Source organism: Polypterus senegalus, chromosome 8 (assembly GCF_016835505.1).
Source record: "Polypterus senegalus isolate Bchr_013 chromosome 8, ASM1683550v1, whole genome shotgun sequence".
Classification (NCBI taxonomy): domain Eukaryota; kingdom Metazoa; phylum Chordata; class Cladistia; order Polypteriformes; family Polypteridae; genus Polypterus; species Polypterus senegalus.
In genome coordinates, this window is record NC_053161.1 from 153,403,316 (window position 1) to 153,428,993 (window position 25,678).

Genomic DNA, 25,678 nt, shown 5'->3' on the forward strand with positions numbered 1-25,678 from the left:
TTCAAAGGACCCTCGCTGCATACAATAACACAGGCCACGTTCAGGTTTTCTTAATCTTTTAGTGTTCTGTTAAGTATAGCCTACCAAACATTAAAGATTTTTGCTTTTTTCTATGTATTTGGAAGTTTTTCAAAGCACAAAGAGCCAACTTTGATGTGCAGAGAACTATTCCAAGATTAACATGGCACTTTGTCAAGGAACATACAATTCAGTCAAGAACTATAAAGTGCCATTAAAGAACCAGAGATGAAAACACTGCATTATGTGAAATACAAACACATTGAAGTCACTTACTTCACTTGCTTTGAGACGTCACGTAAGTCACCCACTCGGATTTCAGCCCCCATCAGTATATTGTCACAACAGTCCTCTCTGTTGTAGACCACCACTGCAGAGACAGCGTAGGTGGCTTTCAGATTCACTCTCCACCAGGACGGAGTGTCCTTCTGAGTGTGGGTGCAGCTCCCCTTCCCGAAGATACCATTTCTATTCCCATCTATGGCATGGCTTGGAGAGCCGAGGTATGAATAGTAAGAAGACTGATCTGCAGTGCCCTGTTTAGCAATATTGATTGCTGCCAAAACAAAAAAGAAAACATTTTGTTGAACACACTTTTGTAGGGTGACACAATTGAAATCAATCGGAGAAGGCTTTTGATAGTAAAGCACTGAAGACATTTTTGCATTTTGTTTATTATCATTAGCTTTTTTTGTTTTAACTAACTATAAAAGCATTATAACATACTTTTATGTCATCATACTAAAAACTACCACCACTGTGTTTGATCTCATTTCACACTTACTGATCATTTACAGAAAATGATAACAATGCTTTGTGTAATAATTGCATTTGGTGAATTATGAACTAACACAAAAGCTTTTAATACACATGTTTGCATCTTGTCATTGTGATCTTTCCAACAAATGGTGCAGTTGTGAGCCAAAAGTAGAGTAAACTTAATAAAGAGAATCACTATGAAGTATCAGACAAACAAACCTGCTTCAGGGAGAACTTCCAAAATGGCAACGGCTCAATGAGTCCCAAAGTGTAAGATATGCAATGTCACGCATGCGCAACAGTGGATTATCTTCCAGGCTCGCCTGTGGAATGGACTACCCCCATGAATTGAGAGGGGCGATGGCGCTAACCTGATTCTCTTTTATTCCCTCCACAGTACTGAGAAGACTCCCAGTGAGGGAAATTGACTCCGCCCCTTCCAGTCGCTACACGTCCTGCGGTTCCCGGAAGAATTCGTCATTCGTTAAGTGAATTTACTGCAGGACAGAGCTCCTTTCCACAGAGATTAATACAAGTTTTGTTGCTCAAGAAAGGTTCCATTTTCAAATGTAAACAATTAAATGGGGATGACTGGGTTGGTGCCCCATCATTTCACCTGCAGGACCTGCAGTTCCTTCCATCAACCACAGTATATATTAGTCACATATGAAGGCTTCGGATTCAATTGTAGTGAAACAAATAGGGAAGACTGAGGGGGTGACACACTTACTAACCTCTATTCTGCTTCTGTCCTCCTGCCACCAAAAAACATCTGAAATCACTTCTGGTCAAAAAATGTTAGGCATGACTCTTCTGTCTACGTGTTAGAAAGTCAGCATTCATTGTGAAACAAGCTACCTAGGATGGCTGAACTTTAAGGCAGCATTTATTGAGCTCTGGCTGAAATACGTCAGGCTTTACATTTTGTTGTAATCAGCCATTCCATTTTTCACCAGACATAAAATATAGGCATATGTAAGGTAGGTAACAATCTAATAATCAGATTGCAATTCAGACTTAAAAAGAATATATATATTGTGACGGATGGCTGGGACCCTTGCTCGGCCAGGTCACCTGGAGAGCTGAAGGACAGGGAGAGAGGCGTTATCTTCCCCACGAAGCAAGAGGGCAGCCCCACTGGATTGCATCAGAGCCATGGGAATGGAGCTTGGAAGCTCAACTCTGTTGGGGCTTGTGACCACCACCAGGTGGTGCCCGGATCATTCCGAAGCCATTGACTGCAGCACTTCCACCACTCCAGGAAGTGCTGCCGGAATGCAGTACTTCTGTCACACCAGGAAGTGCTGCAGGAAATTCATCAGGAAGCACCTGGAGCACATCAAAAGGGGCTGCCTCACTCCATTCAAGGAGCCGGAGTCGGGTAGCAGAAGACAGAGATTGCGAGAGAGGAGTGAAGGCAGCAGAAGAAAGGAAAGAAAGGACAGTAAAGAGGACTGTGAGCTATTTGTGCTGATTTGTGCATTTTTTTGGTGCTGTGTGCAGAAGACAACAATAAAAGCTTGTGTTTGGGACTTTTTATCTCGGTGTCTGTTTGGTGTCCTGGCTGAATCTTCACAATATTATATATATATATATATATATATATATATATATATATATATATATATATATATATATATATATATATATATATATATATATATATATATATATTTTATTTATTTATTTATTTATTTATTTATTTATTTATTATATAGTTCTTGTTTTGTTCTAGAATACCATTTACTAAAAATCATTTCCATCTTCCCCTGGCTCTAACTCTGTAACTCTAGAAGGAACTGGAAGTCTATTTGCAGTTTGTTTTGTTCTGTTTTGCAGTTTTCATCTTACCTTATAACTGCAAGGACTTTAGTGATGTGTTTAGCAAGCAAAAATTACCGGAACTAGCCCCTCACAGGCTGTGTGACTGCACTACGGATTTGCTGTCCAGGGTTTGATTATTCAAGGGAAGATGGTAGGCACTGTTACAGCCAGAGGCAAAGACAAGGGGAAAATACCTCCAAGAAAATCTATGCAATGGTTTTATTTGACTAAGTACCAGTTCTATAGGGAATGATGTCTTGTTTGTGATGAAGGATGGCTCATTACATCCATTGATTGATGTGAATGTGATAACATCTCAGTGATTAGTAATTTCAGTCCTTTTGACTCGAGAAACAGACTCTACTGTTTTCCAAAAACCTAACCTGCATATTGCCAACAACCTAATTCATGTTAGGGAAGGACTCAAGTATAATATGGCATTGTACATTTCCTCAGGGCCTTGCAAATATCTAATAAACATTATTTGGAGTGACAAATGTCCTCACTGTTTTCCCACCATCTGTCCACTTTTAAGATTTTGTAGCATTTAACTGTTTTTGGGCTGAATACTTTTTTCATCCAAATTTATTTAGGTTGAAGTTATGTTTTAAACACAAAGGATTTCAGAGATAATATTAGTTTCTTAAGTTTAAAGTTGTTTTCTGCTACTTGAAACTTGGCACTTTCTTATTTGTTTATTTATTTTTACCATGATGTTTTGTGGGTGCTGCCATTTTGCTGTCCTGTTGCTAGTATGTAGGTAGGTGTTGCTAGGGGCCATGTCCCCAAAAGGTGTGTCAAATGATGTCATCAGCACAACGGTTGACAAGATGACACAATGGAGATCCCATTGCCCAACTTTGTGAATAAAACAGTGTTTTTTTAAATGATTTTTCTGGTAAACAACCTTGTCTTCTGCTCAGAGGAAAGATGGATGTTATTCCTGGTTTCAACTCTTGTTTGTTAAGGGGTTTGTTCTTATTTTTTGTTCCCTCTTAAATTCTTCCAGCTCACTTACTTTCATGGCAGAACATCAACAATATCTTTTTCAGAGTCCTTTGTCTATGCCGACAAAAGTTTATTTTTCCCAAAAATATGGCCACATACAGTATATTTATCGTATCAAAGAGCTATTGTCAGTCTTGAGGGAAAACTAGATACTTGTCAAACTTGAAAAATGTAAATTTAGATTATTATCTGTCTTCTTTGAGTACCACATAACAAAAACGTGACTCATTATGGACTAATGTAAGTTATAAACAATCTAAAATTAACCTATGCCTTCATTAGTCATATAAGTTCAGCTATTGGGCTTGCAAATTAATACCACAAAGTAATATGTATTAATTTTTATTAAAAAGTTTAGTTAGAGTGGCCATTATTGTATAGATTCTTACAGCCTATTCCTCCATCCATTAGAAACCATCTTCATGGATGTCATAACAGACTTGCCATCTTTGCACTAATGTACAATGTTTCATTGCTGGTAATCCATTTTCCAAAAGCTCTAGTGCTCTGTGCATTGTACTGTGGGAAACACTTACAGGGAGGTGTTTATCGAGAATAAAACTCTTGTATTGGCAACTTGTGTCCACAGCCTGTCAGTATATGGTGTATAGGATGCTGGAGCGCCCCCTGGTGTCCACAATAGTTAAACTGTATATATTTGTAAATTAAGTCAAAGTTAAATTTAAGATCAATATGCATTCTGTGGTACAGCTTATGGTAATGCAATACAGCGTATATATATGTCTATGGACAAATGAAATCAATATAAATACCACACCCAGATTTGTGAAGAAAACAGCAGCTCACTGTACCCAAAAGTTATAGATTTCTAGTAAACATGTAACTATTTTATCTCTGATTCAATACAATTCATCCAGAATTTCAAATTAGCTAAAACCAAAACCAATGTTCTTTTTTCTTAAATAGTGCCTCATATAAAAATCACACCGGGCTGAATGGCAGATTCCCTCCCTCCCAAGCTTCTCCTGCTATTTGCCAGTACTGTATTTTTAATTTGTATATACTTTTACTGTTTATTATCCCTGATTGAAAAGGCTGGTTAAAGGAAGAATACTATTTAACCTCCTTGGCGCTAACCCAGAGCGTGACTTGGACTCAGCATTCTATATAAATATGGTTAAACCCATTCAATGATACCGAATAACCCTTGGGACAGTATTCTGCTGCCATATAGTGGATGAAATAACATCATGCTGCAAAACAATACGATAATTTCTATACTTTCTGTTATTCATCAGTATTAATGAGTGGGGCAGAGCCTACAATGACAAACACAATGACAAATGAAAAGCCGTAAATGTAGTTTCAAAATGAACTGAAACTGAACTATTGCTTGAATTGAGCAATAGTGATGACAATGTGAATTGGTCATCAGATGTTGACACAGAAAGTGAAACTGATGCATATGGCATGATTTCCCTGGTGAATTTGGTCATGTGAATTTTATAGTGGTACGACAGTAGCTGCATGGCAAAAAGGCAAAATGATAGCGATCAAGTGCAAGGACAAGTGAGATGTTAGCCCCTAAGCAAATGTGGAAGTCACTAAGCCTTGCACTGTGGTAGCCTTCAACAACACAAGGGGTGCATCAATTGTGCCGATCAGCCACTGATATTGTACCCTCTTGTGCACAAGCAACAGAAAAATGCACACTTCTATCATTACGATTACAACATCAGGCTGTACGTTGGCGAGCGTCTCAAAACGTATTGCAAGAAGAGAAGAACATGTGCTAAATCTGTATCAGTACACCAGTGGACACTGCATATACCTTTCTTACTGTATTTATGCTTCTGTTATATGTCATAGCACTTTTTCTTGATGAAAAAGAAAAGTTGAATGTTTATGACTTTTTTTTTTCGAGGATAAACGTAACACTAAAGAGGCTTAAGAAATACCAGGAAATCAACATGAAGTACAAGGAACAAAAGCAGTCACTAAGAAAGATGGGGTCAGAATGTGAAAAGAGACAAGAAATATTATAATCTACTATATAATACAAATAATATAATAAAATAGTATAAAATACTATAATCTAATATAATCTAAAATATGAATATCATTAAAACCAAAACTTCTAAAGAGAAACCCAGAAGCAAACCCTGATAAAAATACTGTTATCAAGCACCACACCATTTAAATTAGCAGTGAAATGAAGAACATCAAGCATAACACCGCTAACAAGGTGCATCCAATTAATGATGGTACATTAAATTGTGGTGATTTTCTTGTTTTAACAAAATTACATTGGAAAAATATCACTTTACCATTAAGTGCAGGTTTGCACTCTGGGATGACTGCTTCTCCATAGACCTCGACTTCACAGAGGGTCAAGTATTGAGATTGGTCAGGAATGACAACACTCACAAATTGTCCTTTCAATCCATGACAGCAGATGGTATGAATAGATCCTGGATAAGTTCCTTCAATTGTGCCACATCTGAAAGAAGAAATTATTTTAAACAGTTCATTTACATCCTAACTTATTCACCTTCATTTTCAAATGGTTCAGTTTTTTTTTTTTTTTGGTCCTATGATAGATAGATAGATAGATAGATAGATAGATAGATAGATAGATAGATAGATAGATAGATAGATAGATAGATAGATAGAAATTATTTGTCCCCAGGGAGACATTTCTTTTTTATTGAAGCTCTTTAAATACATAAACACACTTTAGTCTGAACAAAGAATAAAAGTAAAAAGAGAAAATTTCTGACTTGGCAGTCCCAGTCCCAGTGAGGTGTTCGTTATGCCGATGTATTTCTGTTGGTATAAAGGAGCCCCAGTCGTGTTTCTTGACACACTTCTGCTGAATAATCCTTAAGCTGAAAGTTGTTGTGTGTCACAGAGAGGATGTGCAGATTTGTTCATAATGGCACTCAGTTTTGTTTTACTTCTCTCTTTTGCATTAAACTCCAGGGGGATCCAAAGTGCATCACATAACTGGGCCTGCCCCTTTAATTAACTTGTTGATTAGGTGGGCCTCTCTTGAAGTGATATCACCAGCCCAGCACACCACAGCATAGAAAATCCCACTGGCCATCACAGAGTTGTAAAAGATGTTATGGATGTCACTTCCTATATTAAAGAACACAGTCTCCTAAGGAAAAAGATTCTGTTCTGCCATTTTTTATACAGTTCCTCTGTGTTACAAGACCAGTCCAATGTGAACCCCCAAGAACTTGTAGGAGTGCACCACCTCTACATCCACTCCTTGAATAGTGACCAGACGTAGAGACTGTTTAGTGTGGTGAAAGCCAATAACCAGTTCCCTGATTTTAAGGTGCAGAAAATTCTCTTTGCACCAAGAATAATATTTTTTCCACCAGACTCCTCTCCACTATCTCAACCCCTTTATCAATTCACCCCATAACTGCAGAATCATCTGAGAATTTTTGCAAGTGACATTACCTGTTGTTATATGTATAGTCTGAGATGTGCACAGTGAACAGTAAAGGAGACAGGACTGTTCATTGTGTGCTCCAGTGTTGCTTACATTCATATCAGAGACACAGTCATTGAGTCTTACAAACTGCAGTCGGCCTGACAGGACTCCACAGGCTCATCCACCTGCATATCTTTGAGTTTACCCCTTAACAGGGATGTTTGGGTGGTACTTAAGGCCCACTATTGCCTTTGTAGGGTACTTATTGCAATGTTTACAGTTTTTGGTGAATTTCTTACTTGGATGTGCTAATGAACACATGGGTGGCAGTAGTCTTTGCCTCAGAGTGGCCCAATGCCACAGGATGGTCTTACTTGGGATATAGAGAACCTTTGGATGTGCTCAGGCATTAGGGATAATAGCAGCAGCAGTTGTGAACGGGGCACATTCTTCTAACAAAGGTTTTAGGCCTTCCCTCCACAAACACATTTATGTGCTTACCAGCTTCCACGAGAACCTGCTCAGGTGACATGGAATAAAGCTTGATGGTCATGCCAGCGAAGTGATTCTACGGTAAGGCCTTTCAAGGAGGGCATCCAACACCTGATTGACCAGTACTACCCTGAAGAAATATTCTGAAAAAAAGACAGCATCGCAGTGGCAACTTTCAAAAAACAATAATGAGAAGCTACCATTCAGCCTAAAATGGTTCAGCAATATGGCACAGTGATAGAGCCACTGTCTCGCAGTAAGGAGATCATGGGGTTTGCATTCCGGATCCTCCTAGCATGGAAAGAGCTTTGAGTAGTGAGAAAATAATAACACATTTTATTTATATAGCACCTTTCCCAGGCTCAAGGCTCTTATAAATAAAGTGCTATATAAATGTAAATAATTCTTATTATTAATGTCTGTTCACCTATGTCTTGCAAAATAACATTAACTTGAGTTTTGAAGGACCCTAAAGTCCTACTCTCCACCACATTACATGGTAATTTATTACTAGGATTTTCTATGTGAAGAAAAAACTTAATAATGAAATTGTAGCTGTGACATTTCCAGGATCTTGAAATGGAGCTGCTACTGAGTTTTTAAGGCAGGGTCAGCACAAGTCAAATGCATACAAAGGATATTTTTCAGTCCAACAAAGTTTAAGTACTAGTTCACTAATTTTGTTTAGTGAAAATTCAAAGCAAAATAGTTCACATAAGAACAGAACTAAACATTGTTATGCACTCAGAATAAAAGGCAAAAAGGGAAAAAATGTGTCTTCCATAAACTTGGCTTTTTCTTGTTAAAACAGTTGCTTTCTATACTTGTGCTGTTTCTCTATGGCAAGCTTACATAAGCTTTACTTATTACCATCAGTACGTTCAATATGTTGTGGCAGTAGGGGGCGCTAGTGCTCCCTTGAACCCTCAGGTACCACGCTAGACACCTGGTAAAAGTCCCAGACTCTTTATTATTTAGCAACAATGTGCACAAAGCACCCTCCACACTACTCACACACTCAATAAATACCACAATAATCTCTCCTCCTCGCCCAGACACTTCGCCCCTCTACCTCCCAGCTCTGCTCACTCCACTCCCGACTCTCGCCCTGAATGAAGGGAGGCGGCCCCTTTTATTATCACCTGGATGCTCTCCAGCTGGGTTCCGGCAATCACCCGCCAACATGCCCTAGTGTGGCGGGTGTGCCGGCTGTTCTCCCGGAAGCTCTCCGGGTGTTCCTGCTCCTCTTCCCCCCAGCACTTCCTGGTGTGGCGGAAGTGCTGAGGTCCAGGGTCCCCAAGGCATTGGGGCGCCCCCTGGCGGTGACCACGGGTCCCTACAGGGTTGGGCTTCCAAGCCCTCTACCCGTGGCCCCCAAACCAACCAGGATGGTGGCCCCCACGTGATCCATGGTGGGCGTAGACCCTCTTCCGGTCCCTCAAGGTGTCCCAGCCGGATCATTGCCCCTGGCATCCCTGACAATGTACAGCACGGCAAGTTCAATAGGGCACAGTCTGAAACCGTGTGCCCCCCTTGCCTAACCTACTACAAGTCAGATCATAAACTAAATCAAAGACTAATCTGTAGTCAGAGAGACAAAATATACCTAGAATATTCCATTTCAGTTTAGTTTGTGGGGAATATAATAGAACCTCTCAGTGACTATGCACTAATATATCGGCAAACATTTTAATGTAACTAGGAAAATATTATCAACTTAACCTAACTAACTAACAAATGGCTAATGCAGGAATGTTCCCTTAACAAGTTTCCATCTGCACCTCCTTTTTCTTGCTGAAGAGCTGATTTCAGAATGACAACTGGGATCCACCATACTGTAAACCTCATGGACTAAACCCTGGGCTGAGAGCACCAGCTTGTGGATTCACTCCTGTGTGGTACTAGCTCTCCAAATGTGCTCAAACTTTTGTGGTCTCCAATTTTGTGACATCCATTGTAACAAGAACCAAGATGGGAAGCAGGTTTGAAGAACGTTGTCATAATAGAGCCGCCACCCTGACGTTACAATAAAGACAAGGTTTCATCTCTAGCTCAGATGTGTTTTAATTCAATTCAATCTTTTTTCTCTTTTTAATTGTTTCGCACATAGAATTATTCATTACAGTTTTCTGTGTTTCCTTGAGGATTATTGTGTTTAAGCTACTGTCCTGTTATTATAAGTTTCTTTTGCCCTTTATATGTTGAAGCTGGTTGGATGGGTTACCTGACACTGAAGCTGCATGGTGATTTGCCCCCAGCAGTATTTAAGGGCCAGCACAGCCCCTCAAAAGGCTGCACTGCCATTGTTACAGTATTTGTTCTTGTTTCTACTTACATTTTGGATTTATGTGTTGTGGATGGATTATTCAGTACAATATACGGGCATTTTAGCTCTGTTTAAGATACTAATTTTGAGATTATGGACTTATTTTGTTGGCCTTTGACTTGCCAGTTGTAGGGGAAAAAACTTTTGACAATTTAATGCAGCACTTTATGAATAAGGGTGCACTTTAGTGGGCTGACAGTCTTCTAGTTTGGCAGAAAGAAGCATGAACACACAGATGAAGGTGCTGTATAATACTACAGTTTGGAGTATATGCTTCCATATACTGTAGCAAAAACAATATGTTTTTGGGTTGTGAGAAAGGCAAGGCATTTTTCATATTACAATTGGTGAGCAAGCAGAAAAATTAGAACATGTGAACACCTGAAGCTTCAGGTTTTCATTTTTATGAGATGTTGCACAGACTGGCAATGAATGCAGGTAAGACAGTATGCAAGAAAAACAAAAAACAAAACATGTTTTACTGTTGGTTGTTCTGTGAACAAGTCATCAATGTGTTCCTAAAAGGCCATGCTTTTTTCTTCTTCCAACAGATGGCAACCTTGAGCATTTGTTCTTTTGAGTATTGATGAATGTGAATCCTTTTAGAATTGTCGGTGTAGTTGGACTGATTTTTGTACGTCTAACTAATTAGCACAGAAGACCAGGGCAGAATATGGGCACTGGGGATAAAACTGCTGACCTAAGGAATCAGGTGTCCTGGGTCCCAGTCAATGTGAAGTCTCCATTTTAATGCCCATATCTGCATAGGCTTTACAAAGAGTTCAATAAAATGGAAGTAGTGTCGAATCATACAGAGATTTAAATAGGGTTTTCTTTAAGAGTAAAACAGAAGATCCAGCAATGTGATTAGCAGAAGATGATACCCGAAAGTAGTTTTTTTAGAGAGTTGTTCATAAAAATGTATGCAGGTTCTACATTAGATTGTTACCCATGATAGCCAATTAACTAGACATAACAGCAACTAAAATGACCCATGCATCTGAGCTAATGATAGTAGTATTAGAATCACCTCAGCGTTCTAAGGTGATCTTCATTTTAGCTACTCATTTCCCGAAACAACATAAGTAAAAAAAAATCCTGACAGGAAAGATTGGATTTAAAGAGGTCTTCCTTTATGGAGAAAACATCAGAATCACTGAAGTCATTATTATTATGATTTTGCTACATATTTTTTTCTGGACTTAATCATTTTTTAGCTAATTTCTTTAGGGTGGCTTTAGGTTTTAAGCATCATGAATTCCAGGGATATTATTTTATTGAGTTTTACTGGTACTTTATTTATTTTTTTACTGCATTCCATTTTGTTTTTGTGATCATTGCCTTTTCGAATTCCTGTTGCTAGGATGCAAATGCATGTTGCTAGTGGGTGTGTCCTCAGAAGTGACATCATTGACGTGACGGTTTATAGACCAATGTGATGGGGATCTCATTATCCGTGTTTGTGGACAAACAGTGGTTACTTTGTGCGTCTTTCCTAAAAGATTTTCTGGCAAACAACCTAAAGTTCTCTCCCTTTTGACTTCTTTTCATTCTTGATCTACCTATTTGGCATGATGAACAAACAATCCACCAGAGAATGAATTTACACAGGTTCCACATCAAGCATGGCAACACAGATGTTCCTGTAGCTCTGACTTCAGCAGCCTTGGACACTGTGAGAGGGACTTTAAAGTCACAGGGCTTATGGGCAACTTCAGAACACAGCAAGAGAGAAAAGAATAATGGGAAGTCAAACTCATGCTAAAATTGAACACATTACAACAGGTTTAAATAATGACAAGAGTTTCATGGCCAGATATGAGAATTGTTTACATCTCTCGGAGTGACAGAGACAGCCTGACTACTGATCCACATTATATAGAAAAACTCATCAGAAACTCCAGAAGACTTTGGTGGACAGTTATCTTATCCAAAGATCTTGACCATACACTGTTCTCCTCTCTTGCTTAATGAATCTTAGACCTTTTCAGGCTATTATTTTTTTACATCTAAGATGTCTCACTTAAAGGTTTTCCATTGTTGCTATTTTTTCCTAGTGTGTATATAAACATAGGGAACTCCAGTTTCTGTATTACACATTGCCTTGAAAGCTTGCATATTGTAATCTTTTTAGTTAGCCAATAAAAGGTGCCATTTTGTTTGACTTCTCACTATTTGGCTTGATGAATGATCAGCTTTTTTCCTGGTTTTGACCCTTGTTCGTTAAGAGGCTTGTTCTTATTTCCAGGTCCTTCTTAAATTTTTTTCTGCTTACCTACCTGGGTGGCCAGAACAGTTATCAGTAGTTAATACATGGAAGTCACTTTTTGTCCTTCACCACAATTATTTGAACAATGACAAACTCAAAGTGAACCAAACCAAACATCAAAACCAGAAACATTTCCTAAGAAATGTATCTGCTCAAGAGCACAGTCACATGTGAAGGGTGTTGCTTTAATCACATTAAAGTTTGAATACTGTGAGATGCGTGCCACCATCTTTAATATCATGTCTACCGTGATGTAATAAGAAACACAACATGCATTTTGCAGGCCTAACAACCATGTAACATCATAGCAGTAAAAGGACTTAAATGGTAGTGACCATGGAAACAAACACACAAAATGGCAGCACCCATAAGAAAACACCTACACAAAAAGGTGACATGATTATATTCGGGATATAATACTAAAAAATTAAAAAAATAAAGGGAAAACGAATAATACATAAACAAAAAGAAACACAACTGCTAACTAGCTAATAAAATGCCATACATTTACTAATAAACCATTCTAGCACACCAGTTTTCCTATCAAATTTCAAAAGATTTGAAGGTTAGGGTAATTTTCGACTCTAAACTGACCCTGTGTGGGTGCAGGAGTGAGCCATCAATGTACTGATGTCCTGTCCAGAACTTGTTCTTGTAATGCCATCCACAAGGAGGCAGAGGTTGTTGTAATTTAAGTGAATAAAGATTAGGAGGGAACATCACTCAAATTTTTAAAATTATGAAAGGAATTAGTACAGCAGATACCAATTGTCACTTTTTATAATAAATTCAACAAGAACATGGGGACATGTCTGGAAACTTGTTAAGGGCAGATATTGTACAAATGTTTGAAAGTTTTTCCCCACGCAATGAATCATAGCCACATGGAATAAATGAGCAAGTGGTGTGGCGAAGAGCTGGACTTTTGAGACCTTCAACACTCAACTTGCTCTATCTCAGCAGATAGGATTGGGTTGAATGGCCAGTCCTTATCACAATTTTACTTCTATCCTAATATTCTAATGATCTAATTTAGTGACTAGGAGACAGACATAAACCAAATCAAAATTCACTACAGACACTAGTTTCAAGCACAGGAGACTGCATGGGGACCTAATCCAGGTATTTAAAGGCATCCTCAAAGGCATTAATAAAGTAAATCCAGCAACATTTTTTCAGCTTAAGGGTGAATCATATACTCAAAGACATCAGTGGAAATTAATAGGAACTGCACTTAAGACTGAAGCCAGGAGGCACTTCTTTAACGCAAAGAGTTGTGGGACTCCAAAACAAACTACAGAGACACGGAGTTGAAGCAGAAACCTTGAAGAAGGATCTGGATGTGATATTGGGACAGCTTAGGTATTAATTAAACAAACAGGCTTGATTGAATGAATGAGCTGCTCTCGTTTGTCAAATTTCTTATGTTCTTATTACCGAGAGGCAGTCCTACATTCATGTTTAATTAAAAATGCTAACCAGAAATGAAAGTCTACAAAAAACAGTGCACAAAGATAATAACACAGCAACAAAGACATCTTTGAATAATTTGAAATATTGGATATGTTGCTGTCATTATATGGAAATATGACAAGCATTTTTTTGGCTACCTAACCAGAGTGAAACAAAGACAATGCTAACAAAATGGTGACGTCCATACTATAAGCAATATGGTGTTCTGATAAGATATAAAAAATATTTCAACAATTGTGCAGCAGTGCTCCTAGAATTTGAAACTGCTACTCCCAGCAGTGGCTCCAATTGGTCTTCTGCTGAGGTTGCAGGGGCTGTTGGGTTCAAAGGAGGTCAGCACGGCTTTTAAAAAGGGGGCCAGTGACCAAAAGAAAAAAAAAATTTTTTTGTAATTTGTGTTTCAAGTTCCTGTCTGTCTACCTTCTGTTGGGTTATCTGTACTTATTCATTTTGTCCTGGATCGTTTTGTGGTTGGGGTCTGGATTGTCTGCTACCTGCCTGTGTACATGAGGACTGTAAGTGGATTCATGGCCATCATGCGAAGAAAGGAGCGCTCCTGAACCCGTCCACCCGTCTTCACCATTTCAGGAACTACCAGTAGGACTATCTTTACATTCCCATTCAGCGTGCAGATCTCTGGACTATTTATTTTCATCATTACATTTCATTCGTTGCCGTTTTTCATGGACTTTGCTGTGTGTGTTTTGTTTGTGCTTTGTGCATTTAATGTATAGTCGCCGTAAGGGGGACGGGGTGGTATTGTTGTTTTCATTTATTTCATTTTTTTCATTATATTCTTTAATTGTTGTTTGATTACCAGTTTGCTTTGTTTTTGTCTCTGTTTGTGAGTGTGTGTGGGTCGGGCCAAGGCTGTGTGCGTCCCTGGAATTTCCGCCATAAAAATAAATAAATCAACGTCTTCTCGATGGTGTGAATCTTAGTGGCACCGGATATCTACAATAGCCTACTGCATGTACTACAAAATAATTAATTCCAATGAGCTCTATGTGGATGAAAAAAACCCTTTGATAGATTTGAATACAATGCAAATATCACTCTGAAAGGGCAGTATTAAAAATTAAACAAAATATGATCATAACAGTTTCATCCTGGCACTTTGTGTTTCTATTCCATTTTGTTCTATTCTGGGGACCCTGAATGAACGTGTTGGGGTATGAATGGATGAATGTATGTAGAATAAGACTTTGGGATGCCTGATTATTGCTTTGCCAGATTATATGAAATGTGGAGGCACTGAAGTCACTTACTTGATGTGTGTTGAGACATCAGGGGAGTCACCAACTCGGATTTCAGCCCCCATCAGTCTATGATCACAGCAGTCCTGTCTGTTGTAGATAACCACTGTGGAGATGGAGTAGGTGGCCTTCAGATTGACTCTCCACCAAGCAGGATAGTCAATCTCAGTGTGGCTGCAGCTCCCTTCATTGTAGGTGCCATTTCTTTTTCCATCGATGGCCAGGTTTGGCTCTCCCTTACGTGCATAGTGAGAAGACTGTTCTGCAATCCCTTGTGTAGCAAGATTGATGGCTGTCAAGGACAAAAAAAACTTGCTTTATCATTTTAACAGAAGTGCCAAGATAAACAGATGTCTAACGCAGTCTTTAAAAAATGTTATTCTATATATATATGGGTTTTCAGTTGTATATTTCTCACATATATTATTTTCATTATTATTATCATCAGAAAATAAAGAGGCATAAAAAATACATAGGCTAAAATGCTAACATAAACTCAAAGTCAAAAATGCTTAGGAGTTAATAGCACCTTGTGATAAGAGCTCCATGGCAAAGCTTAATTTTAAATAAATTATCGAGGTGTGTGTGCACACGCCATCCCATGTTTAATTGGGGTGCTTGACATATCGTGCATTCACATGCAAATGTAAGATGGTTAATGAGATGCCTTATTCACACCTCGGATTAGGTGGAGGATAGCACCTATACCCAATCAGGCAGAACAAGAGAAGACTGCATGGTAGAAAGGAGATCATATCAAAAAATGAAAAAAAATGAATTGAAAGAAGAACAGAGGTTAACGGAGAGAAAGAGAGGCAGGATTCATGGGGAGCCCAGGTGAGGAAATGGAATGGAGCTAGGCTCTAGTGTAAGGCTGAGGAGAGGCACGGCAGTAGGACTTAGAGGAACAAGACCAAGTGCGGGGAGCCTGAGACAGGCAAGGGACCCAAGCCTTGTAAGACTGATTGTGTCTGTTAGAGGACGTCTCCTGTGGCTGCTGAGATCCCATCTGGGGTAATCGGAAGAAACATTGGTTTTAAGAAAGCTGCAGTGAGGCTCAAGGGTTTCTTGAAGGACAGATTCTTTCTGGGATTTTTAACTCTTTCTCTTGGCTTATTTATTGGATTTTAACTTCCACATATCAGTTTGTTTTTATGGATTTTTTATTAAAGATATTTTTCAGTGATCTTGGGACACTTTGGCTTGGTTTTTAACAAAAGCACTTTGCACATTCCTCACACCACAATTGTTTTATTTCTTGCATTGAATCACAAAACTGAGCCCAGTCTCCTCATATATTTCAGGGAAGTGACATCAGGACATGCAATTTACTGTCATCACATTGTGGCAATGAGGCTTCATTGCTATGCATGAAATGGCAGTCAAGACCAATGGAATAAAAAATATGATACTTCAAAAAAATAAATAAAATAATAATAATAATAATAATAATAATAATAATAATAATAATAATAATTGCACAGTTTGCAATGGATCATACCTTATCAGACCCATGGAGATTTTTAAATTCAAATTCAAGAGCATATTCTTTCTTCTCACCAGTTCATCACAGTTACTCAAGAATTGATTGTTTATCAATGATAATGTATTGCCCACTACGAAATCCTGCAAGTACGACTTGTTTTCGCCGATCATGCTCCTGTGATCATTGAGCTTAAATCACTAGACCCTACACATTCATCTCATAGTTGGCGTCTTAGCTCCCAGCCATTAGCTGATAAGAACTGTACAGAATTAATTTCCAAGCAAACTGATCATTGTTTAAAGACAAATGCATTATCAGAGGTCTGTGCAGAAATACCATGGGAATCTCAGAAGGCTTTTTAAAGAGGACTGATTATTTAATATCTCGTCATACAAAAACAAATTGGACACCAAGAAGGTGTCCTAGTTAATTAGAGAAAACACCAGAACAGATCCAGAATATGCCAGGTCTCCAAATGAGACACTTTATAGGAGAGTTCAGATTTTGCAATCAGAATTGTACTTCTTGACAACAAAAGACACAGAACAGCTCATCTTTAAATCACGATCTCATTATTATGAACAGGGAAAATACGCTAATAAGATCATTGCTCAGCAAATCCACAAACAGGAAGTTGGCAAAACAATAACAGATTACAAACACAGAAGGAGATAAAATAAATCATTAACCATGAAAATATAACCCACACATTTAGAGAGTATTGTAAATCTTCATATTTTACTCAATTTAAAGAAGATAAGACATAATCTAATGAGTTTTTTGATGCATTACAAATACCACAGCTAGATACACTTAGTGAAGAGGAACTGGATAAACCTCTGACACTCTCAGAATTACTGGATGCTATAAAGTCACTTCAAAGTGGGAAAACAGCAGGCCTGGATGGCTTCCCAGTGTCATTTTATAAAAAAAAATGTTCAAATAACTTAGCTCCACTATTTACAGAAGCTAGGGACAACAAAACTCATATTTTTCAACAAGCATTAATTACTGTCTTTCCAAAAGAAAAATAAGGACTTACTACAATGTATATCTTTTTAGACCATTTTCACTTCTGAATAATGATGTTAACATACTCCAAAGTTCTAGCTAGATGGATTTATAAAGTGCTTCCTTCTGTAATATCACAAGACCAAACCAGATTTATTAAAGCACATGGTATTGTAAATATCAGACCCACAAACCTCAGAACCAGTAGTCCTTAATGCAGTAGCAGCAGTGGTAGTGCTACTGCCTCACAGTAAAGAGATCATGGGTTTGTGTCTCGGGTCTTCCCTGTGTGGTAGTGATTTGAGTAGTTAGAAAAACGCTATATAAATGTAATGAATTATTATTAATAGAAGAAGAATTTCAAAAGATTTCTGGACTCAAAATAAATTGGAATAAAAGTGTGCTTTTTCCAGTGAACTCTCTTGCACACACTATTAAACCGGACACCTTACTGTTTATTTAATCAGAACACTTTAAATACCTGGGGTAAACATTACAAGTAAATATAAAGATCTTTTTCAGCAAATTTTGCTATCTGCATGGAAAAAATTAAACAAGATCTAAACAGATGGTCTACCCGCCATCTGACATTAGCAAGGAGAATCAACACTGGCCTTCATAAGCTTCTTTTTCTATTTCAGAGCATCCCCATATGTATTAACAAATCATTCTTTAAGAAATTAGACACAGTTATAACCTCATTTATTTGCAATTAGAAACATCAACACATTCAAAGGGTGACTCTACATAGACCTAAAGCAAAAGATGGGATGGCACTACCCTAACTTTCAATTTTATTACTATTAAGACCTGTACATTGATACAAATTGATGAATATACACAAGCCTGGAGTGTAACAGAAATCAAATCTTGCTGTACCTCTTTATATGCCCTGTTTTGTGCCCAAGTATGTTCAAATTATCACCAATGTTGTAATAATCCAATTCTCCTACAGTTACTCAGAATATGAAACTAATGTGGGAAGCACTTTAAGGCAGAGAAGCATTTATCTATTGCACCGCTAAAAATATTCACCTTTTTCTAACTTCTCAAACCTACACAGTATTTAACCATTGTAAAACGTCCAGGATTAAAACACTTGAGACATTTGTATATAGTTATATTATAACAATTACACTTCAAATTTAACTTCCCATGAGCACAATTTTTTCACTGCTTTCAAATCAGAAACTTTGCTAAACAGAACCTACCCAATTGTCCTCACCTCCCACCCAATTCAATTCCAGAAGAATTTTTTTTTTTAATAATTTTATTGAAATCACACATCATTCCATACAAATAGATCAACTTTACAAAAATATGATTCACAACAAATCAAACCCCCACCCCTGAGAAAGAGAGCATGGGCAGCAGAATAAAATTTAAAGTTAGTAAAAATAAGTAAATAGATAAATTAATAAGTGAATAAACATAAATGGAGAAGAAAAAGATATGGGGAGAGAATTTGCTTTCTCAGTGCTTTAAAAGCTTATTCTAAAATGTTATTGATTAGATCCTGCCAGGTTTTGAAAAATTTCTGCACAGAATTACATTTTTTCCAGTTTCTAATAGTATGTAACATCAGTTACCCACTGACTTAAAAGAGGATTCTTCCAGTTTATCAAGATAAGTCTACGTGCCAGTAGTGTAGTAAAGGCAATCACAGTTTGTTTGCCCTTCTCCACTTTAAGACCATTTGGAAGAGCACCAATTAGGAGGGATTGTGACACCTAGGATGTCTGAAAGGCATTTAAAGATTTTGGTCCAGAATGATGTTAATTTGGAGCAGGTCCAGAACATATGGCCTAGTGAGGCTGGAAATTGATTGTAACATTTGCAGGTTGAATCTTGCCCTGGAAACATTTTGGACAATTTTAAATGAGACAGATGTGCTTGATATATAATTTTGAGTTGAATAATTCTATGCTTTGCACATACAGTATGGAGCTCAAGTGAATTCTCTGCATTGCTACCTTCCACTCCTTTTCTGAGATGTTGAGTGAGAGATCCTTTTCCCATTGTACTCTGGGATCTTTGAAAGTGAGGGACTGTAAAATGGTTTTATATATTACAGAAATGCTGTCTAAGTCCTCAAAACAGCAATATTTTTTCCAGCATAGAGGGAGGTGGGAGGTGAAGAAAATCGGGACGGTTCTGTTTAACAAAGTTTCTAATTTGAAGGTAGTGAAAGAAATGTGTTGCTGGAAAGTTAAATTAAGAATGTAACTGTTTGTAGGACGCAAAAATGTTGTTGATGTACAGATCTTTAAGTGGTTTAAACCCAAATGTTTTCCAGACATTAAAAACTGCATATGTTTGCGAGGGTTGAAAAAGGTGGCTCTCATGCAGAGGTGCCACAGATAAAAGATTCTCTATCTTAAAATGCTTCCTACTTTGGTTCCATATTCTGAGTGAGTGAAGCACAATTGGGTTATTAGTATATTGGCGATAACTTGCATTTATTGGAGCACAAAACTAGGAGTTTAAAGAAGTACTGCAGGATTTTATTTCTATTGCGGACCAAGCCTGTGTATGTTCATCTATTTGTGTCCATGTCCAGGTTTTTATAGTTTGCATGTTTGCTACCCAGTAATAAAACTAAAGTTAGGTAGAGCCATGTCACCTTCTGCCTTAGATCTTTATAGGGTTGCTCTTTGGATATGTGGATGTTTTGAATTCCAAATAAATGAGGTTATTGTTGAATCTAATTTCTTAAAAAATAATTTATTGATGTATATTGGAATATTTTGAAATAAGAAGAGAAGCTTAAGGAGGATATTCATCTTAACATTAATTCTTCCAGCTAAAGTGAGATGAAGGGTTGACCATTTATGCAAGTCTTGTTTAATTTTTTCCATACAGATAGCGAAAGTTTGTTGATAAAGAGCTTTATATTTACTTGTGATGTTTACCCCTAGGTATTTAAACTGATCTGCGATGATAAAAGGGAAGGTGTCCAATCTAATATTGTGTGCTTGAGAATTCACTGGAAAGAGTACACTTTTAGTCTAATTAATTCTGAGACCAGAAATCTTTGGAAATTCTGTTAGTGCTGTTAGGACTGCAGGCACAGTATTTTGTGAGTCTGATATATACAGTACCATATCATCTACATATAGAAAATTTTCTGTTCAAGTCCTTTTCTGTTAATCCCCTTTATCTTATAAGCATTTCGAGAGTGAACTGTCAGTGACTCAATGGCGATTGCAAAAAGTAGTGGTGACAAGGGGCATCCTTGCCTGGTGCCACTTTCTAGTTTAAAGTAGTCTGAATTAATGTTGTTAATACAAACTGAAGCTTCTGGATTGGTATATAGTAATTTGATCCAGTTCTGGCCAAACCCAAATTTCTCCAATGTAGTGAAAAGGTAGTTCCATTCAGTTATATCAAATGCTTTTTCTGCATCCAAGGATAATACCATCTCTGGGATGTTTGACTTTGCAGGTGAATATATTACATTAAACAGGTGTCGAAGATTGGACGCTAAGTGTCGGCCTTTAATAAATCCAGTTTGATCTTGTGATATTACTGAAGGCAGCAAGTTCTCCATTCTTCTAGCTAGGACTTTGGAGAGTATCTTAACATCATTATTCAGCTGTGAAATTGAAGTGAAATTGGTCTATATGATGCACATTGTAATATGTCCTTATTTTTTTTAGGAAAGATGGTGATTAATGCTTGTTGAAAAGTTTGAGGTAGAATTTTATTGTCTCTAGCTTCTGTAAATGTTGCTAATAAGAGGGGAGCTAGCTGAGTGGAGAACTTTTTATAAAATTTGGCAGGGTAGCCATCGGGGCCTGGTGCTTTACCACTCTGAAGTGACTTTATAGCATCAAGTAATTCTGATAGTGCCAACAGTGTATCCAATTCCTCTGCACTAAGAGTATCTATTTGTGGTATCTGTAATGCATCCAGAAATCCATAAGATTGTGTCTTGTCTTCTTTAATCTCAGTAGAGTATAATGTTTTATAGTAGTCTGTAAATGTGTACATTATATTTTTATGGTCAATGATTTTGTCCCCGTTTGTGTTGGTGATTGCTGGGACTGCATTGCAAAGTTCATGCTTGTGGATTTGTTGAGCTAAGAGCTTATTAGCTTTCCCTCCATGTTCATAGTAATGATGTCTTCATTTAAAAATGAGTTGTTCAGTTTCTTTAGTTAAGAGGTTGAGTTCTGAATGCAGAACCTGCCTTTTCCTATGAAGACCCTCACTTGGACATCTGGCATGTTCTTGATCTATTCTAGTAATTTCACTGGTTATCTTTGATACCTTCTTGGTTTCCAATTTATCTCTGTGGGATGAGATAATCTATCCTCTTATGAAGGCCTTCAAGGTTTCCAAGAGTATTCCTGCAGAGACCACTGAGGATGTATTTGTCTCTAGCAAATAACTGATTTGTTTTGATATAAATTCTGTAGAGTGGATTAAGACGCCATGTGCGAGAAAAGTATGTGGGGCATAATTATTTTAGCTCCAAGATCAGAGGGGCATGGTTGGAAATAACAATAGTGTCGTACTTTGCAGGATTTAATCGTAGGCAAGAAATTATTATCTACAAAGAAATAATCAATTCTTGACTGGCAATGACGTACTGGTGAGTGGAAGGAATATGCTCTTAAGTTTGGGTTTAGAAATTTCCAGGGGTCTGATAAGTTGTGGCCAGTTTCAGACTGTAATTGTTTTTGCAGTGTTAGATGTCATTACCCTTGTCACAGGAGACTTATCTATTCCAGAAGAAATATTAATCAGTCTTGAAGACTCAGACAGCATCTCAATAATACAAAAATATTTTAAAGTCTTTTCCTTTCAAAGATCCCAGGGTACAGTGGGGAAAGTATCTTTCATTTAACATCTCAGAAAAGGAGTGGAAGGCAGCCATGCACAAAATACACTCTAGCTCCATATACAATACAATACAATACAATTTATTTTTGTATAGCCCAAAATCACATAAGAAGTGCCGCAATGGGCTTTAGCAGACCCTGCCTCTTAACAGCCCCCGAGCCTTGACTCTCTAAGAAGACAAGAAAAAACTCCCAAAAAAACCTTGTAGGGAAAAAATGGAAGAAACCTTGGGAAAGGCAGTTCAAAGAGAGACCCCTTTCCAGGTAGGTTGGGCGTGCAGTGGGTGTCAATAGAAGGGGGTCAATACAGTACAATACAATACCTCAAGACAGGTACAGAACAAATCCTCAATACAGTATAAAAATATATTTTTTTTTATCACATAATATGATTTGGATTTGTTTAGAGTCCTGGAGACCTCATTTATCAAGCTGCTTCCTCCATTTGGCCATTCCACAGCTGAAATAGCGCTAATCAGATGAAAAGACCCCTGTGGTGGCCGGGACGACCAGGAGGACGTGAGGAGAGCTTGTGCCTCCTCCAGACCGCGAGGGGGCGTCCGTCCTGGTTCTGTTGGGGGCCTCGGGTAGGGGGCTTTGAAGCCCAGCCCTGTAGGGACCCGTGGCCACCGCCAGGCGGCGCCCCAGTGCCTAATTGTCCCTGGAGCCCAGCACTTCCGCCACACCAGGAAGTGCTGGGGGGAAGACTTTATGTGGCGCCCGGAGAGCTGCCAGGAGGACAGCCGACACTTCCGCCACGCTGGGGCGTGGCTAAGGAGGGGATACCGGAAAACCTGGGGCTCATCCGGGAGCATTATATAAGGGGCCGCCTCCCTCCAGTCAGTGGTGGATGTCAGGAGGAAGCAGACAGAGCTGGAGAGAGAGGACGGGAGGCGGGCAGAAAAGCACAGAGACTGTGGGCCTGGACATTGGGGAAATCGGTGCAAGAAGGCACTGGGGGTGCACGTGAGCAAAAACTGTAAATAACAGTATTGTAAATAAACGGTGTGTGGGTGAAAATATGCTGTCCGTCTGTCTGTGCCAGGGCCAGCTTTCACACCCCTCTTTCCCACGATTCCTGCGATCCTCCATTAAGGAAGAAAGCTTTCAATCATTGAACTTAAAATCTTTTATTGAAAGCAACCTATCTTGTTTAAAATTGTCCAAAATGTATCCAGGCCAAGATTCAACCTGTGAACGTTACAATTGAGCTCCAGCCTCACTAGGCCACATGTTTTGGGAGAGCATAAATAAACATGTTTCTGGACAAAAATCTTTAAATTCCTTTCATAAAGCCCTGGAGATACAGTCGTTCCTAACCCATTAACAGCTGTATTTTTTGTGAACACCAAGATGGACTTAAAATGGAGAATGACAAATGGACTGTAATCGCCTTTACCACACTATCAGCACGTAGGCTTACCTTGGTCAACTGGAAGAATTCCAGCCTACCTATTATAAGTCAGTGGGTAATTGACATTATATACTATTTGAAATTGGAAAAAATTATATTCTCACTTAGAGGATCAGTTCAAACCTTTTTAAATATGGCAAGATCTAGTAATAAAAACTTTTATAACCAGGGAAAGGATTTTCATTCCCCCTTCTTTGTTGCTTAAATGATTAGCTCTTGCTGTTAGCTTTCCTCTCTCTCTCTCTCTCTCGAGAAAGGGGGTGGAATTCAGGTTTGTTAATTTTGTCTCGATTGCACGTAATGTTATTTTCTTTGTTGTAAAAGTAAGTCTTGATTGTATGAAATGTTATTTTCCTCAAATAAAATCTATATAAAATAGAGCCCTAAAATTAACAACAGAATAAAAAATACTCCGAATAAGCAATGTAATATTGAAAATTATTGCAACATGGCTAAAAATGAAAAACAGATCTCACAAAGTCATAACCTTAATAATTTAGTCACCCTGAAGAAGATTTAAGAACTTTCATACACCTCTTCGCTGTGGCATTGCCTTTGACCCCTCTTCATTTTGTTGTTCCCAATGTACAGTACTTTGTGTAAATCCTTGCACTGATAAAACTTTTCAAATTAGACTAAAAGCAGTGAGGAGAAATACCACCTTACCGTTTGGTTCAGGTTTGCACTCTGGAGTGATGGCTTCTCCATAGACCTCCACTTCCACAGAGGGACAAATAATCAGCTCGGTTGGGTAGGACAACGCTGACATATTGGCCTTTCATTTCATTACAGCAGATGGTGTGAACAGATCCAGGGTACACTGCCTCAATTGTGCCACACCTAAGAAGAAGGAACCAATTTAAACTTACAGTCAGTCAGGCAGTCAGTTGATTTTTTTCTTAAATGTACAGGCTTTCGCTCTTTCATCTATCCAAAAGCTTGTGTCATAACCTACAAAACATAACTTTGTTATGTAATGATCATTATTTAGATTTTTGCTATTAGATTTGTTCTGAATGTTGTCACTAACACTTGAATAGGGAACATTCTTAAGGCCGGTGCAACGGTTGTAATTCCACCCCAGAACAAGAGGGGGAGCTGTTGTTTACATGTTCTCCTTTTTAAAATACAGACCAGAAGCTAGAAAAGTTGAGGATCCTTGAAGTCAATTCCACTCCTTGCTAAACTCTGCCTCTTCCACTCTGAAGACCATATAACAATCATCTCTGCCTTCACTCACTAGTCATGAACTCATATCTGAAAAGGTGTCCTCTAACCCTACATGCATTTGCTGCAATCTTTTGCCATTTTGCCAATACAATATACAGGGATTACTAGCTGGTACCTTTACTCTTTATTTTGGTTTTGTCTATTTATTACAATGTAATCAGATTGAATTGTTTGTAACATAGCTTTTAATTTAGCATAAGGAAAAGCAGTACTGCATTTTATCTGCCGAGGTTTCAATACTTTCAGGATGTAAAAAGTACAAATAATGGCTGAAATCTAATGAATCTAATGAATCACCAGGGACCTCATTTATAGAGGTTGTGTACACACAAAAAAAGGTCTGAAATGTGTGTATGCAACTTCCCACGGAAAGGTCGGAACTTATAAAAGAATATTTGACAGGAGAATGTGGGTATATTTATGGCAACTCTGACCCATGCATACCCAACAGTTCAGAAAAATTGGAAAACGACAAAACCCTGATCAAGTAGGGAAATGCAGCCAAATCAGATAAATGACGACTCACATCTATACTAATAAAAGGCAAAGCCCTCACTGACTGACTGACTGACTGACTGACTGACTGACTGACTGACTCACTCACTCACTCACTCACTCACTCACTCACTCATCACTAATTCTCCAACTTCCCGTGTAGGTAGAAGGCTGAAATTTGGCCGGCTTATTCCTTACTGCTTACTTACAAAAGTGAAGCAGGTTTCATTTCGAAATTCTACACGTAACGGTCATAACGGTCAACAACATCCACCATATTGAATTTTCTTATTTATGGCCCCATTTGGTAGGTGGCTTATCTGCACTAACCGAAACTGATGTACATACTTATTTTGGTGGT

The 25,678-nt window shown here is 38.2% G+C and overlaps 1 protein-coding gene across 1 annotated transcript; it reads right to left on the reverse strand.

The window, feature by feature from the left end:
- Positions 1-290: 290 nt before the first annotated feature.
- LOC120534628 (pentraxin fusion protein-like) lies at positions 291-24,361 on the reverse strand. Its single transcript, XM_039762219.1, has 4 exons — positions 24,259-24,361; positions 14,847-15,126; positions 5,898-6,070; positions 291-574 (listed from the first exon to the last, which is right to left on the reverse strand). Exons 1-4 carry the CDS (start codon positions 24,359-24,361, stop codon positions 291-293), a joined length of 840 nt encoding a protein of 279 aa, XP_039618153.1.
- Between the last annotated feature and the right edge of the window lie 1,317 nt (positions 24,362-25,678).